This window comes from Spodoptera frugiperda, chromosome 15, assembly GCF_023101765.2.
Source record: "Spodoptera frugiperda isolate SF20-4 chromosome 15, AGI-APGP_CSIRO_Sfru_2.0, whole genome shotgun sequence".
NCBI lineage: Eukaryota > Metazoa > Arthropoda > Insecta > Lepidoptera > Noctuidae > Spodoptera > Spodoptera frugiperda.
This window is the reverse complement of record NC_064226.1, coordinates 6,997,915-7,016,495: the sequence shown is the minus strand read 5'-3', so window position 1 is coordinate 7,016,495 and position 18,581 is coordinate 6,997,915. Positions and strand designations below refer to the sequence as shown.

Genomic DNA, 18,581 nt, shown 5'->3' with positions numbered 1-18,581 from the left:
GATGGCGTTGGGATCAAAATAGATCGCGCTATGGTTTCGTTACATTCATTTGGTTGGGTATCGGCCGAGCGCTTCGGTACTATCGTAGAAAAAGTGTATTATCAGTCGTATGATTATTTGTCTGTAGTGGTCCTGCTGTTTCGTATATTCTAAATTGGTTTCGTTGTATTTGTCAATTAATAAGTTTATTTGTTGGGTTTTCCTGGTTTTTTGGTTAAACTATTTAACGTAGGTTTAGTTTGATATCGATTATTAGTAGTTACTGTAGTTAGTTTTTTTAATAAAATTGTAAGTCTAATTTTTTTTAATTAGATTAGATTTAAGTCGTTTCTTTTAAATTATTTAGTTTAAGCTTGGTTATTATAGCATAGAGGATAGGTTATAATATAGTTTCTTTTTTAATTGTTATAAATTCGTAATTCGTAGCTTTCTTTAGTTTTAAGTTAGTTTAAGTCCGTTTTTAAACTATTTTTTCAATGCCCTAAGTGAGTATACATCTATTAAATTCAAACGCAGAGCTCATTATGTTGATTTTTGAAGAGTTCCCTGGAATATCTTCCACATCTCATTTTTGAAGAGATCCCGCGAGATCGGGAACTATGTGGTTAAAACCAAAAATTTGCCGAAAGTCACTATTCCACGCGAACGAAGTCGCGGGCAAAAGCTAGTTATAACAATAAAATAGTTGTGGTTTGTTTTGAATGATTTGTGATCTAGGTAAATAGAAGAACGGATTTTATTTTTATCTTTTATTAATGAAGTTATTATTTAAAGTAAGTAATGATTTTTCTGGTGTGAGTATATAAGCGTATTCTTAAAAAATATTATAATTTTGTCGAGTTCGTCTGCAGAAATAAGTGACAATTAATTATTGTAGGCCAATAAACTCAATTACCTGGTGTGTTGTGTACCTGGATGTTTCTTCAAAAAACTTTAACTTTTATTAAAAAAATCATTATTCTCACGGGTTATTAAGTATTGGGGTAGCTTATTATCATCCTTATTTTTATTGGATTGGTTGAGAACAGTGTCACAACTTCATTTATTGAAACCAAATTTTTTTTGGAAAATCACCCACCTACATATGTGAATGTTTTTATATAGATTGACTGACTAAAAAATCTTGTGGAATATTTCTTTTACTAACTCACATTTGAAAGATTTTTATTGCCAACAATTTTAATTAAAGTTAACTGCATACAAAACGGAACACAAATAAGTCAGCATTTGTTAGTGTGAGTTTAACAATAGATTAATCAGTAGTTATCGTGTTAAGAGGCCTTAAGTTCCTTCATAGAACTAAATGATATGCTGATAGCACGCAAACGCCAGTGACCTTAGTATAAACGTAAATTTTGCATGGTACTTACAAAATTACTATTATTAGTTGAGTTTGATTGCATGGTTGGCGCGGTGGCTGGCAAACTGGCTGCCGTGTAACGTGTAGTGGGTTAGATTCCCGCATGGAGAAAATCATTGTGTGGTTCACAAATTGTTGTGCGGGTCTAGGTTTCATGTGTATTTGAAATTGTATGTTTGTAATCGCATTTAGGACACAGGAGTAAAATTAACTTAGTGCGGGGCAATGTTTAAAAAAAAGAAAATAAGTTTTTCTGACCTAATAAAGATGTTCTCAAGTAGGGGCCTGATTATGCAGCGAAATAGTTCCAGTAAAGGTTGGTATGGCAGTGTTTGCTTCGCGTTCGTCTTGGACGATCCTTGTAAACGGCAATCTATAACCCGCTTGCCACGTGTTGAGATATAACAAACCCTTGTTTTCTAGAGGACGCCTATAGTCCAGGAGTCTCATTATCTCTGTTGATGCGAGTGAAGCCACAGGCAGAAGCTAGTAGTTTCATAAATCTATCAAAACCTAAACGACGTGCTAGTCCAATTCATTCACAATTAGGACTTTTATTAATGAATATTAATTAGTAAAATGTGTTGACAACGGCTGTTGACATTACACTGCTGTTTAATTAATTGAATCGGAATAGGATTAAATGTATTTGTAGAAACTAGCGGATTGTTCAATGTTAACATGATTACGTGATTTGTACTTTAATTTGTAAACATTTTGGCTTGTATAAATAAGGTAGTATCTTCATGGCTGCTTTTTTTAAATTGGTGCTCTAAGGTTGTTTCTTCATATTGTATTTTTTTATTAAAATTGGTCATTCATTGTAATTTATGTACACTTTTTGAATTACTTCTATTCATTTTCTTATTTATATAAATGTAAGCAGATACGATAGGCACTAGATTTATTTTGAAACTTAAATAATACTACTCAATCGTTAGTCAGGGAACAAAGTCAAGCAAGCAATTTCTTAGTTCCTCGAATCAGACCAACGATTAAAACATCAAAATAGCCCTCAGTCTAACTTAAACCGACCGCTAACCGAACCGAACTAGAGATACATGAACACAGCTAGGAATCAAACCAAGAATTAAATGGATGTTTACAGCTAATAGTCAAGACTAGTGACGCAACTTCTCGTTTAAGTTACAGACTTACGCTTATGCTTTGTTCACACTATGCTAGTATTTTAGTCGAGTAACGAGTATTTAAGTGTGGGAGAGCCATGCTTAAGCATGAATGGACTGACTCGTCCTCTGAAAAATTATAGCGTGAAACAACGCTGGCGTTGTGTTTCGGCGTATAAATGCGGTTACCAGTACCCTTAGTACGAGTTTGAGTTCATAACGCGTTCGATGCTCTGATTAGCTGGCTCGAATAAACCAACCAATCAAAGCGTTAAACGTGCTCTCTTTTCGATCTCGTTAAACATAAAGAAAACTCGTACTAAGGGTACAGAGGGTAAATTCTTCCCTTCCTAATCTCCTCAATCCCCAAATGCCCAATCCTTAAATACTTAACCTCTAAATCCTGCAACGTATTTATAATTCCTCTGGTGTTTCGGGTGTCCATGACCGATGCCACCAGGTATTCTGTATAGGAGTCCGCCGGCCAAACATAAAAGAAATTGTAGCTCTCTCTTGTTTCTGTCCCAAACTTAAAGCTACTAAATACTCGCTATTCGACACAAGCGAAGTGTGAACAAGGCATTAGCGATGAATTAAACTTAGCCGACAAGTTTCTACGCAGTTTCCATGCATATGTCTATGTTCCAAGTCATATTTCTAGTAACATATTGAATTTATAGATTGCATCGCAGCTAGTGTATTGAGTTACTAGACTATTAAGATCTCGCCTGGCGTACGGAACCATCAAGATATGTTGCGGTGCGTACAATATGAATTGACTGGCTTCAGTTATTGAGTTACATTTATGACAGGTCATTGTCCTCTATTCAATGTTACAGGGGACGATTTATGAGATAGGAATAGGACCAATTTTAGACGCACGCGCGTATTAAGTTTGTGTAGCACAAATATTTTAGTTTTTGATCGAGGTGTGATGTTAGATAATGAAGTTGTGTTGTAAAGCATGGACAGAAATAAAACAGATTGCGGTCTCGCAGTGGAGAAAATCTAATTTCTAAATTTGACTCAAAAAACAAACAGGTAAAGCTAAAAAAACCGATTAAAACAAAGTCAATATAAAAATTTCAATTTAAATAAATTGTATAAAATAAAAACCTACCTTTCGTCTTTCCCTGTGGACCTCCTCTTGATATAATGTCGCCTCCGTCCTCTCTGCGCCACACTATCTTGGGCGGAGGATAGCCCCTGGCTTTGCAGACCAGCTTGGCGGAGCCACCTTCTGGTACCATCATGTCTCCAGATGTTTCTTCATAGATTATGTCTGGAGGGATTACTACTTCCAAAAATGCGGTCTGAAAATGATATACAGGTTTAATATTGTGTTAAGCTAATGTTCTAGTGGACTTAGTGAATATTTGTGGTAGGTATTCTTACAATAACTCAATACTTCAATAGCCCTTACAATTATAAGGATATAATAAACATTATTATTATTTTAAATATTTTAATACCCATGTCATGTATGTGGGCATATTTGTTGATTTAAAGTGTTGCATGTTTCCACAGTCGCATGCATCGTTATTCTGATTATAGCGTCAATAGTGTTTTCGGAGAAGCGATACCATTACGCGGGCACGTCGATAAGGCGCATTCACAAACTGCAAGAGTCGTTGCGAAAAGCTACTGACATTCCCGTAACGGGATGCCACAGTACACGAAGTAACAGTAGCAATGCACATACACGGAATACTCACTCTGAAATAAATCCTCAGAAGGAACATTTAATGGTTCGAATTAGCAGCACTTTACCTGCATTTTCATTGGGTCAGTGTTAACTTGGCACATATATTGTCCTCTGTCCTCCCGCTTTACACCCCTAATGTTGAGCGTCCACGTGTTGTAGTCATTGTGCGTGACGCTCAGCCTCGCATTGTTCGTTATCACGTGCTCGTGTATCGCCAGAATCGCCTTCGTGTCCGCTTTGATCCACGCTACCTACCCGCGGCAAGCCGTGCGCGAGCAGACAACACCAAAAATTTGGCGCCCAAAGTGTGCATGGAGTAAAAAAACATTGTAAGTACATTGAAACATAAAAAGGGCACACAAACGCCGCATTCCTGTCACGTTTATCCGTTTCACGTGTGATGTTTTGTTTGTAAACAATGAAGACTTTCAACGAACAAGTCTAATTACAGGCGAATGCTTCCCAAGAGGTAGTCACGACAACGATCCTCGAGCCAGCAACACTATCTTGTTGCGAGCGGCGCGCAAAATGCTCTCGGAATTTTTAATTACATTTTCGTCTGGTCGCCGCCATGAGGCGGGCTGTGGGCGCACTGAAAACGCCCTCGTTTCACCCGCTTTACCAAAAGCGTCGACATCGCAATAGAAGCTAATTTCCTGCATAGCGCGTAACAAAAAAATACGAACAGAAATACGGCGTTTGTACTCGACTACGATACGCGTCGCTCTCTGTATTACTTTATTATTGAAAATAATATTTGGAGCGATGTTTTTTCGTAATTCCTACTGAATGTAAAAGTCAGTACGTCCATTCAAAGTTTACACTGAAAGAGTAAATCGGAATCAACTTGTATAGTACACTGCGTGCCTCTGAAGCTCGCGTTTTCAATTAATTGAAATGTAATATTAAGGACTGATTTCGAGGAACTTATTAATTTAACATTTAACGTAACATAGTGAATAGAGAAAGTGCAGGAAGAAGTGCACTAATAGAGGTGCGACTTAGAAAGTGTTCTACATTCGTATAGTGCTTGTGCAACTCTAATTAGTCACTAATTAGGTGCCTAGAGACTACAATCAGAACAAATATAACTAAAACATCGTAGTGCTTGAACACAATATTGTTCTGTACAAACAGCTTTACAATTCCTTCAATTAGCTTTATCTGCGTTTTTGAAATGAACGAATAAAGGATTGCAGAGCTGTTGTGCGATGTAATTTCATTTTCAAAAGACTTTAGAAATTGCATCGCATAAAATTAAATAATAAAATAAAAGGATAATAAATAAATACAGTAGGTATATTTACCAAATTTTGAACTCATCCATACCAGCGGTGCATATCGAAGGTGTGTTTAAAATTTTTGAATTATTTGTGTGTTATGTATTGAGAATGTATTCATTGTGTTCTTTGAATCTTACACAACGACTTTGTGTTAATAATCCAATTATAAGTTTTCGAAAATTTAAAAGTGTCCAATTTATTCTAACCGCAGTTTTATATTGCCAATCGTGAGATTTAGTTCATTGGCAAAATAATTATGTTTCATATTTATGACTCAATCACTGGTTATTCCGTGTACAACTATCGTGTTGATACGATTCTCATCTCGACAGTCACGTGGGAATCACTGAGAAACACATGCGAGGATGTTATTAGTCTTGTGTAATTACTTACGCGGGATCGATATAGAAAAACAAATATGTATCGATACGGGGAATCGATAGTCGTGTAGGAATCGAGTGACCTGAGCTAACGGCCCCAGTGAGACTATTATCGAATCTTGTTTCACGTAGAGGAAAGATTCGAGAATAAGTATTTGTGTACGGTTTTATTGCACAATCTTTTGTTACGATTTCTAACGAATTGTGTTGGTTTGTTAGATAAATCGAAGAGATTTATTATTAACACCTTACCTAAGTATTTTATTCGCGTCTATAAATGTTGTTGAGGTTGCAAAATGAAACATGCAAGAAAGATTTTATAAGTTAAATGTTCAAATGTTATCTTTTAACATATTGGTAAGAAATATAATAATTGTTAAATGTGTGCAAGCTACTAAGATCTATGTAGCAATAATAAGATTATTCGCAATTTTATGGCGGACACTCGATTTGATACGAGCCAGGATATATCGCACACGATACGGTGTCGTATATCATAATGATAGTATACTAGATTAACTCCCGGGACAGTTTGAGAGCACCGCCTCTCGAAATGATTGAACGGGGACCGAGGGGGTTTGTCCTGGCTTTATTTTAATTTCCTAAAGTGACTGTTTTGCAACGTAAATTCCTTGGACTAAAGTGATCCCTTCATAGCGGGCTGCGGTTTTTGTCCGACAATGATTGACTAACGTAAAACCGCCAGACGTGCATCGCTAAATTATATTTTATTTTCAAATAGTTAGGAAATAAAGTGCAATGTTAAAAAGCATGCTAAAAACGTGTGTTCCAAAATAAAACGGAATTGTGCATTAGTGTTTAAAACCCAAGAATAGTGCCGTTCGTTCTCTGTTGCATAAATCACTGTTTTTATCACATTCTTGGATCTTAGTCTCTATGTGCAAGTGTTAGTGTCTAATGCAGTTGTGCACAGTGTGCCAACACTACGACTATGTGGACAAACTTAGAGTAGACTTGTGCAAATATAGTACCGGTGTTACTCTATTCTAGGATAGAGATCTATAAAGTGGTGCTGTGAGTCTCGAAGAGTGCTGAAGAAAGTGCATTGAAGGTAGTGTGCTAAGAAGTGTGGAAGTAGTGCAGTCTATTCGCTGAGATCTATAATTTCTATGAGTTTCCAGTAAAGTTGTTGTATGCTTCTGTTCGTTACAATCATATTTGAATGTAATCATGAATATATAAGTATGAGAAATGTCTTAACAAAATATAGTTATCATTTAACCATACCTTTTGATCACTAAGGAGGTTCTTATAATAAGAAAGTAAGAAAATCTAATTTGAAGAGAAAGAAAACAATTCATGCCTTTCTGAACTATGTATTGCAATAATAATATATAGAAGGCATTCATATAGACACTACATAGGTAGAAGTGATAGGAAACAATTTAATACATACTTCAATACCTACGACATAAGAAAAAAAGTTCAGAAAAAAAAGGTAATTTACTGGAAATATTTGGTTAATTTTTAAATTATAGATCTCATAGTCAAAAGTGCTGTGACGGTGCTCCTCTAGGGTTAGCTGTAATGAGTCGGTTTGATACACACCCTGGCTGTGGCGGAGTCGCCACTCACCCTGTAACCGCCAAGGTTATTCACCACGCAGGTAAACATCGCGTCCCGACCTTGTGCGATGGTCACGTTCTCCAGTGGATACAAGAAGTCCGGCTCCAGACCTAGGGCTGAAACAAATGTTTTTGTTAGTTGCCTCCTATATACAACGTGTAACAAAATACCTATATACATCAAGAAGCCCTGATGAATACAGGTTGAATAGAATCTCTAAACGAAGTTTCAGCTTAAAAAAAATTGGTGCCAAATACTTCGTGTCGCATGGTTTTTCATACAAACGTGTCACAACACTACAGGGATCACTCGCTAATATTACGAAACATTTCTTTTGTCAATCTGATCGCCTAGTACCTGTCTACCTAATTTTGATTCGCGCGGCGCTACGATTGGAAAAATTCATAACTTCGTTCCACGAAAATATGAGTTTAAAAAACCCTCCCGTATCGTTTGTTATGTTACCTAGAAACCGTGCAATTGATATGTATACCCCCTTTTTGTTACACGTTGTATAAAGAGTTAAACGCATTAGCTATTTAGAGAGAAGAATTTATATGATGTGTATGTTACCGACCAAACCCGATTTCTAACAAACTAGTTTTTCCTAGGCTAAACTAGTTCTTCCTATACGCGATAGGATTTACTAAACTAGCCTAGTTCAAATTAATGTGTCTTTAGCCTGATAGGATCGACCAGTTTGGACAACATATACATGGACTAGATAAATTGCGAGTCATTTTTTTCTGTTAAGTGCATAAGTCTTCATAGATCGAGATCAAATTGTAGTATTTTTCAAAATAAACTACGTCAGTCCATTTAAACCATTTACAACATTGAAAACTATTATAAATCCGGATAATTCTGGTTATTTGAATACAACTTGCTTCGCAGCACTTCCCGGAATTTCTCTGTTCATTGTATACAACAACTATTTTTGGAATGGACAGAAATTAATTTGCAAGCAGTCAGACAAAGTAACAAAATTTTCTACACTCCAGTAGTTATTTAAAGTATACAATTTATTATTGTGTATTAACACCTGAAAATACTATAAAATATATAAATTCTACTAAGGCATTTCTGAATATTTGAAAATTTCTTAGAAGTGACGTCCCACGATATTTTAAATCGATATATCTTCGAAAGCATTTGTTTCTGTAGGAAAAAAAATACGTGTCTAATATTTTAAAATAATCTACGAGACAGTCATTAAATTTAAAAAATAGTAAAATTGATCCTTAAATCGGATAAATCTGCAAACAAATATTGCAAAAATTCGGGAGCACAGTTTGAAGTTCCCCACATAAAAGGTCATGAGGAGTAAGAAATAATGTACTAAAATAACCCGTTGGAATGCCAACGTTGTAAATCCGAGGTTAGCTTAATCTCAGGAGAAACGACTCGACTGTGAAAGCTTATAACTTTCTTCTACTATAAAAACGGCATTCCTATTTGCTTTGAGACTTCCGAGAATCCGACCATAGCTTCAATCGACTTTAAAATCTGAAAATATTGCTACTAAGTCCATTTTCGATTTAGCATTAGAGCTAAGTAGGTAGTAAGTAACTGAATTCGTTGAATGTTAGAGTTATGCTTGCGTTTTTATAAAATAACTTTATAGTTATTGGATTTCATACTCTAGTATTTTATGTTAAAACAAATGTTTAACACGGGGAAGATAATGCATTGAACGTTTTTATTTTTACCGACTTCAAAAATATATTTTTTCTTATTTGTTTAACGACTACTCCGTCAATTTTCGATCGATTTTAGAAATTCTTTTATTGTTCAAGAGGTTATGATATCATAATCTTGTATAGTATTTGAAGTGTAACTAGAGAAATAGAGAAATATAATATTTGTATTTACTAATAACATCCCAAATTCAATACAATAATACTCCTAGAACATTCCCAAGATCCAGTAAGTACGTAGTAAAATGAATCAGTATGTATGTTACCACGATTAGCAGTTCAGTGAATACGATTGTCGAATAACATTAGCATAACGCCCCACACTTTACCTACCTAATGTTGTACCTTGAGACTAAATGTTCGAACCTGACTCGCTTTAATAATGAACTAACGTCTTCTAAATTATTATTATTATCTTTCACTTTGAAGGTTTGTTACTTAAAGGCTTAGAGGTTATTATTTGGATTTGTTTTAAGTTGTTTTGATATAATATGCAACAATTGATATTGATTAATTAAAGTAATGTGTGATGTTGGGATCGAAACTAAATCAACATTCATTTTATGATTACAAACTGAGGTGCTCATTATCAAGACGGTTTTTAAGATTTAAGTATTTCGAATAGAAACCATTCGCTAGAATTTAAATCTAAAGTCAAGAAATGTAATTGCTACAGCAGAAAAAGAATTAGTTTGTTTAAAATACCTGATTTACTTCTCGACCAAAGTCAAGAGCTCCTGCTCCACAGACGCAATGAAGTCAACATTTATTTTCTACCAAAAGTTACAATAGGTAGGTAAGGGTTGAACGCAAAAGGTAACTCGATAATATTTTATTTCAGCATAATTTGTTGTGAGAGACATTCAATTAGGTCGACTGTTGCTTATAAATATTGATCAATGTAATTAAATGTAACGTTAAATTTCATTAATACAAAGATAACAATTTACCCCTATTAAATTATGTAATTAACTTGCTTTTTGTTAGCAGATACTCTTATATTCCTGGAGTAAAAAGTGTTATCTACCAGCCTATATGTACCAATACTGCTGATGTCCGACCTAGGCTTGCGGACTATCTAGTGGGTTGCTGGGGCTCCGGCTCGAAAAACAGGAGTAGGAACGGGGTGGTTTTTACCGACTTCACAAAAGGAGGAGGTACTATGTTCGGCTGTTTGTATGTTTTTTTTTTTTTTTTTGTATGTTTGTTCATCGAATACTCCGTCAATTGTCGACGGATTTTCAAAATTCTTTTTTTGTTCAAAAGTAGATAGTTCTGAGGTGGTCCCATTGTCACCAAGTTAGGATCTGATGATGGAATCTTAGAGAAATCGAGGGAACTTCAAATATTATAGGGAACTATATAGTGATTTTGGTATATTCATCTAGAATTAAAGGATTTACAGTCAAAAAGTAACCTTTGAAGAGGTAACTGATGAAGAAGACCAGAAATGGCCAATGGAACTTCATTTTAGAAATCACAATAAAGTTAATTAATACTCTCAATTGTCGACTCAAAATTATTTTTTTGTTCGAAAGTAGTAGTTCTGAAGTGTCCCATTGTCACCAAGTAGGATCTGATGATGGAATCTTAGAGAAGGAGGGAACTCCTCAAATATTATAGGGAACTATATAGTGATTTTGGTATATTCATCTAGAATTGAAGCATTTAAGCCAAAAATTAACCTTTGAAGAGGTGGAACTGATGAAGAAGACTAGAAAGAATGGAACTTCATATTCACTGAAATCTTAAAGTTAATTAAGTGACTGTGACAATACAAATAAATAAAGTAGTTATTGAGATAATTTTAACCGACCTTTTTAGTTGCGATACTGAGTAATATCGTGTGAAATAAAATACTTTTTACAAAAAAAATAAACCGACTTCACTAAAAAAGTTAAAAATAACTTTAATTTCGGAAGTCGGTGTAGCAAACAAATAATACCGAGAAACACCGACTTTCGAAATTAAACTTTTTTAGTGAAGTCAGTTTACTTTTTTAGTCAGTAAGAGTCTGACACTCCCTCTCATGTCACTGTAGGCTGGAGAAGTCTTTCGACGATTTTCCCCCTCAAAAAAGTCTGTATGTTTTACTTAAGTCTACAGTATATTTCTGTGCCCAATTTATAATTTCTGTTCAATAGTTTCTCCGTGAAAGAGTAAAAAATATTCATACATCGTCAAACTTTCACATTTGTTTTACTAGTAGGATAGATTAGTCATCAATAGTGTAAAGAGAATCAGGTTTCACGCACATTTTGTAATCGTACATTTATTTAAAAAAAGTCAATAACACTTATTCTAAAGTTCTAGTACTTTATGTCCACATGTCCAATATAACTAGAGTTGCAAAACAGTGAAGGAGTAACAGACTAAACTAGGCAAGTAGTGTCTACCTGGAGTTTGGGACAGTTTAATGTGCCTATGAATCTTGGTAAGCCGAAACTTTGCATGTAAGATCAGGAAATATAAGAGGAAGTCTTTCTGTCTTTTTTGTTGGTTAAACATATTTAATTTTGATTTTTGTGGTATCATAATGTCGGTACAGAATGTTTTTTATCTTTTCTTTATTAATAAAAAGTTGTCTTGGACGCGTTTTTAAACATACAAGTTTAAAAACGCGTAATATACACGTGAAACCTAGACCTAAAAAAACATTTATGGATCACACAAAGAGTGGTTCTGTGTGGGAATTGAACCCGCTACACATTGCGCGGCAGCTACTTGCGGCCTCGGCCACGTGAAGTCAATGTTGAATATACGGATAGTGAGATTCGAATATCCTATTTCCTCAATAGAATGGCGATCACACTAGTCATACATAAAGTACAGATTCGTTACATACGCGAACAGTTTGATGACGGTATAGTACACATGGTGCGTGGTAAATATTCTCAATTTCCCTATACTAAAACTTAATTAAAGTTTCGCCACAAATATCCAGTTCAAAAATCGATACGAACTTCAAACACCAACAGATTACAATCACAAACGGGATCGTTCACAGAATTTAAAGCAAAGAAGACTTCTCGTTATTCTTCACCGAATGTTTAGAATGATATACGTAAGTTCCGCATAAAAATGTCATGGCTTGTAGCTAGCTGCCGTAGTTCCTTGTCAAATAGTTACGTGAATAAGCCGATATTAATTAATTTAGTATGCCTCATAAATAATTATCATTTTTATTATTTATATTATGTTTTGTTTTTGTTTTTTTAAAAACGTTGCCCCACACTAGGATTTTCTCCTGTGTCGTGGGTGCGTTTACAAACATACAAGTTCACATACACATGACACCCAGACCCGAAACAACAATTTGTGGATCACACAAAGTGTTGCTCCGTGCGGGAATCGAACCCGCTACCCGTTGCGCGGCAGCCAGTTGCCCAGCCACCGCACCAACCGTGCAGTCAAACTAGTTTGGTGCATATAGTCATCATCAGATAATAACGAATGGCATAAATATATCAGGCCCAAAATGAAAGTAGATATTACTCATTAAATATAGCAGCTTAAATTAAAGCATAATATTACTACTATAATGTCTTAAAGTTTTACCTGATAAGAAACATTAATCAGTATTAATGACTACAATAACATAAATATCTACAGTAACATACACACTACAAACATACATTAAGTCGCTGCTTTCATTCGACTACATTTTGCTCTGAAAGATAAGCTCTTCATGTTTTCCTTTCATTAACAGATCGGGAAACACATCGCTGGGTCCAATAAATTTCAATACATAACGGAGTTAAATTCATTTCGGCCCTTATTTGTTCACGTCCATGTGTGGCAAACGGAATGGGTCAATTGAAGCACCAGAGCAAATGTCGCCAGTCTAAATGTCGTGGATATACACAAGCCTTTCCCGTTCTATATTGGGAACACACAAAATGTCGGCTCACTTCGGCACTGTGTTAACTCCGGTATTTAAATTTTCAAATATTCATTGCCAATTAAAATATAATTAAGTACGAAAAGTGAGTTCCAACGAACGTACAATTGTAAGCGGCAATCGCGCAATAAAATATGATTTAATACGGTCACTCGGAAAATAATTTCGTACTTGGCGTAAGGCAGATTGAAAACTACAATTATACTGGCAATAATCCGACGTTTACGTGTCTAGCACATTCGCATATTGTTGAAATGCAGAGGGAATTCTTCGAATATCTCAGCGGAAATGATTCCACGATCTCGTAGTGAATATCAAATGTCCGAATCGTACAGACGTTCGGAAAGTAAATAGAGTTGGATTTGTATAGGTCGGGAGATCGCACTGCCAATAACCGACCAATGCTGGCGTCGATACCAGCTGAAATCGTAAGTACCGGCCCGACCAACTGATATTTGTAAATTCTATGGTAATCCGACTCTGAGCCTAATCCTACTTTCCATTCAAAGCGGTCGAAATAAATTCTAAAAACAATAGACGGTTATTTGGTTGTTGCGTTCATTGGGCGCGTGTATAAAGGGCGCTGTCGCATTATCTACGCATTGGTATCATCAGAAATTGTACAGTTATTATCGTATGTATAGTTGTAATTTGTTAAATTAATCCCGTTACGTATTTTAGTACGGTATCCGAGCACGTGTGCGACTGCGAACAATTTGCTAACACGGTTTCGTACTTTCGTCGAGATTCGGAGTTGGTATACCTAACAACTCTTGGCCAAAAGTCCTACAGCTTAATTGGACGATTTTCTACATGTAGATTTGATTTACAGCGTCTCGAAAGTTAAGGAAAATAGGTAGTTAACAGTTAGCAAGTATCATTTCATTTAATGAAATAAATCGACTTTGTTTGTTTTATAAATGTAATATGTGGTGTTATTTATAGAATGAAATCTCAGGAGATTAGTTGGATATTTTGGTCTATGAAGTTCTGGCTTCATTACTAAAGTTACTTAATTGCAAATTAAGCTAACACCTACATGAAAATTTCAGAGGAAACTTAGAAGACGACACACGTACAAGTTACAATAAAACAGTAGACAACAAACGAATCCTTAGTATTTGTGGAACGTGCAATAAAGTCGAATATTAATCACTTACGCGAGCAAACACGTACCACAGCTATAAGATCTGATATACGGCATTACTAGAGTTAGGCAGGCGCTTCATTTGCAATTTGGTTCAGTGATTTCGTTGGAGCTCTCCACTGAGCGAACGTTGCCCGTGAATTATGCCTATTGTTGTCCTTGTGGCAAAGGATGCATTACTCTGCTCTGTCCGTAAATATTCGACATCCTTTTACAGAAATTGCTTTTAAAACGGCCCCGTTTTATGTTATTATTGTTTTGTATACTAATTTGTGTTTTTCCGTTGCTTTTTTCTGTTGTTGTACGGTTTAAGTAGGGGGTATTTTGTTTCATGATAAGTGTATGGAGATTTAAGATGGATGACGTAAAGATTTCTTCTTGATCAAGATTTTTTAATAGAATTTTTGGTTCTATAAAGAGGAAATCGACTAATTTCGAGCCATGCTAGACAGAAACAAGTCGAGTTTCTCGTCAAACAGTTACGTGATTTTGCCGATAGTATAATAATGAAAACTGATAGTTTTTATGAGGAAGTGCACTAGGTACACTTCGCCATAATTCCACTGTATCTACTATTTATCTTACTCAGTCTACGTTAGAATAATCATAAAATATAACCAATGAAAAGTTTATGCACTTACAATAGATTTATAAAAAGTATTTATATTCATAGCAATAATGCCTGCTTCCACGTTTACCTACGTATGTTTGTGTCGTGTCATGTGTGCCCATAAAAGTTCCCATGCATATTTTACAGCCCGAGCTGGTTCGTTATCAATTATGTTTATAGTGCTCAATTGCTCATAGCTATAATAAATTGGAAATAAAATGTTTTTTATTCTAGTTTAAAGTACCTTTCATATAACTGCTTTTTATAAAGTTATGCTGAATTGCTCTATGCTCTGTAAAATATGTATTGTTTATTTATGGCATTGGTCTATTACTGTACACACTGAAAATAATCACAGATTGAAAACAAACTTAGAACTCTTTGGAAGTCTAAAATTGTAGCAATAATCACAACAATAACGTGTGTAGTATATGCATGCAGTTCTTAAAAAAACCTTTTCTTATACACAAATAAAAAAAATCAAGTGCCTAAATTCAATATGTCAAGAAGGGATCACATTAACATCCCCAATATATAGCTCGAACAATCAGTTACACAGCGATACATTTGTTCGGGAGTGGCTTGAGCGAGGCCTTAGACGAATCGACTTATGATATCGCTCAGTGGATCACCGAGTCAATCGGCTATTGTCGTTGAGATCCGATTCTCGCCACTTACGAATGTCGGATCTCAATCAGAGGTTATCTAACAACTTGATAAGTACTGACGGCAGATTAGATCACTCGGGGTTTCTTTTATGACTTTTACTTTTGAACGTCGTTAATTTCGGAACAGGATTAATGAAGCGTTGCGTTAACTTTGATGGGGATGGATTGTATTTGTGATTGATGTCAGACATTCTTCGTGGTGTGTTTATGATCGCGATAGTAAAGTGCAATGATGACTAATTGTTATATTATTTTGGATCTGTATCAATTTATTTTGTTATTTGAAGAAATAAATTGATATATTTAATATACTCGTATTCGTAGATAACAATAATAATAATTCCTTATTTCAAAGCTTCACTAGTTTTGAAATAAAGAAATCAAATCATCGATGGATATTACTTAATTAAACTTTCATGAATAAACCCGATTGTAAATGTACATCATTCTATTTTGAACTATGATCCTTCTTCCAGCTTTATTCGAATTCGAATACGATATCATCCGCAATAAAAGTTCCGTCCTGCAGCGCCACACAAACAATACATCTGAACCGACGCGCCATCACATCTTGTGTACTCGTATCTTGGTTTGCAAAACAAATATTTTCCTAGACGTTTTTGAAGTCGTTACCAACAAGTTAGACGGCCGGTCCACGGCCCGAGTGCAATTCGCGCCACTAGAGTCGCACTCCGGATTTGTTTGCTTCAACTAGTTAAATGTTGGCCCAAACTTTATTTCGGACGTCGAAGTCTCGGAGATGTTGTACCCTTGTTATTGTTGTTCAAGTATATTTAGAGAGGTTCAGATGTACCGTACGAAACAAACATTTGTCTGGCTTATTCATTATTCATGTACAACTAACTGTTATGGTTCCCATTTGGAAATCGTTTACATTACAATAGTCTCACAATTATTTAAAAACTAATTTGATTGTTGCATAGTGGATTGATCAATTTGCGTACATTTTAAACCCTACGTTAAAAATAAACTAAATAAACAGCGATGATATTGACTATTACCTAAACTATTATTGTAAGACTATCTGAAAGGAAGATGAAGGTATTGACACAGCCTGTGGGTACAGGATCCAAGCTGAAGAGGTAATGTGGGCTGGCCATATTAGCTCTCAAACCGATGGCCATTGAGACAGACGATCTAAAGTGGAAACCGAGAACCTGGTCCGTGTGCCCGTTCCGCCTAGGTCAAGCAAATATTGAAGAAATAAGAATTACAACCAAGACTAACCTCTCACTCTAACAAAACAACTGTCTATTACAAATGACTAATTAATTTGAAAGTATAAAAAAGAGCTACATACTTAATTAGACTTTATTCACTGTATAGAGAATATAAAATTAAAACGCAGTGTGCTTCGATAAGAAAACAAAACACCAACATACCCGCAAGAAATTGTTGGCTAGAGAAAAATAAATTAAAGATCGACAGTAAGCAATAACGAAGAAAACAATGTAAAAGGAAACCAGGAATTCTGGTTTGGGGTTTCAGAGAGCTCATTCGAAGTAAGGAAATTCTTTAACAACATTGTTTCTAAATTAAAACAATCTCATAATTGCACATTCCCCAACTTCTTTGATGCAGTGTAGGTATGGTTTGGGGCGGCCCCCACGGCTCGGGGTGTTTGCCCGGGGTAAGTTTTGAGGCGAAGTTAAGCCGATTAAGTGTCATTTCCGGCGCGGAACTAGCACTGTTCATTAAATATTTCGAGTGACTTAATTGCTGAGGTCGGTCGTCTACCAAGTTTTGATGTGAACAGATTTCTACTATTCTTTTGCGCAATTTCAAAATGTGCTCTACATTTTATTTAAGGGAGTTATAAAGCGATGCGATTCAAATAAATTCACGTAAATCATATTTATAATATTTTTTTGAGGGTCCCCCTCATCCAATGAATTCTTCCGCCTTAGGACAAGACGAAAGGGAGTGACAGACTCTTACTGACTAAAAATCATCCCGTTCCTACTCCTGATTCTTGAGCCTGGTAACCCTCTAGGCAGTTCTTACGGCCTGCCACCAGGTCGGCATTAGTCCTAATGGGCTCCATCTGTAGCGGTCTGATAGATGATGGTTATAATTTTTGCTTATAATCATTTGTAAGTAGCTTCTTCCAAGGGCTTTGCCCGCGTTCCTGTGGGATAAAAAATTCTATCACCCAAGAATATCCTGTATACCAAATTTCATTAAAATCCGTTCAGTACTTTCATCGTAATTGAGGGAAATACATCTGAACATACAAACATTTACCGATATAATATTAGTATGATGAATTAGATATTTTCTATTTAATTAGTTAAAACCTTATTTCTAAAAGAAAATAACGGCAAAGAAATAGCAAAGCGCTGTATATAGTACAAAATTGCACAAAAGCTAACATATTTTCGTAGTTTATTTTCTACCGTTAGCGAAGTGATGGTGGAAAATGGGTTAATTAATGGTTTTCGAAGTGGACGCGAAACCATTTGTCTACTACTTTTGCGCCATTGCTCTCTATGAGCTTGAAATATTATAGTTATTTATGATGTTAGGCAGTTTATTTACGTCATAGTGAATTTCTAAACTAATTTCGTAATGTCAATTTGAGGAAAAAGTTTTTATAAAATGAGTTTCTTTTTTTAATGTTACTGGCTGGAAATTGTGCCAGATTTGATATTTGAAATTAGAATATCAAGAGTTCAGTAGCCGTAGATTAAAAACAAATGCTTAAAAATAAATTCAATAGCCGTAGATTAAAAAAATAAACATCTATTTTGAACATTGTAACTAAAAATTACTCTAGGCTGCTCGTTTGTCAGTCGAGAAGTATGTCAGTATGGCCAAGTAATCTTTTTTGGAGAAAATTTAGTTTAGGCAAAACATAAAAAGTATTTATAGTTTCTGTATATTATAGAATAGACAAACTCTTTATTATACACCATGTAACATACATACAATTAGAAATTGTTAGTACATTGATCGGTCTTACCACTAAAAAGCGATCTCTAGGCTTCTAATTTTTCTCATCACTTGTTAATTAACATTACAAAACTATAACCTTTAGCGAAACGAACTAAACCTACGTCACATAAATGCTCCACAAAGACCAGCTAACCTTATTA

At 35.2% G+C, this 18,581-nt stretch overlaps 1 protein-coding gene across 3 annotated transcripts in view; it reads right to left on the bottom strand.

The window, feature by feature from the left end:
* LOC118277139 (lachesin-like) overlaps positions 1 to 18,581 on the bottom strand; it is an 89,947-nt gene that overhangs the window by 31,429 nt on the left and 39,937 nt on the right. For 2 of the 3 annotated variants that reach the window (XM_035595846.2, XM_050699032.1), the window contains exons 3-5: positions 7,425 to 7,558; positions 4,258 to 4,443; positions 3,608 to 3,800 (exon numbers count right to left, since the gene is read on the bottom strand). In XM_035595846.2, the coding sequence (XP_035451739.2) occupies positions 3,608 to 3,800; positions 4,258 to 4,443; positions 7,425 to 7,558 (513 nt within the window). The remainder of the gene's footprint in view (positions 1 to 3,607; positions 3,801 to 4,257; positions 4,444 to 7,424; positions 7,559 to 18,581) is intronic. The other variant, XM_050699033.1, reaches the window with a different exon arrangement.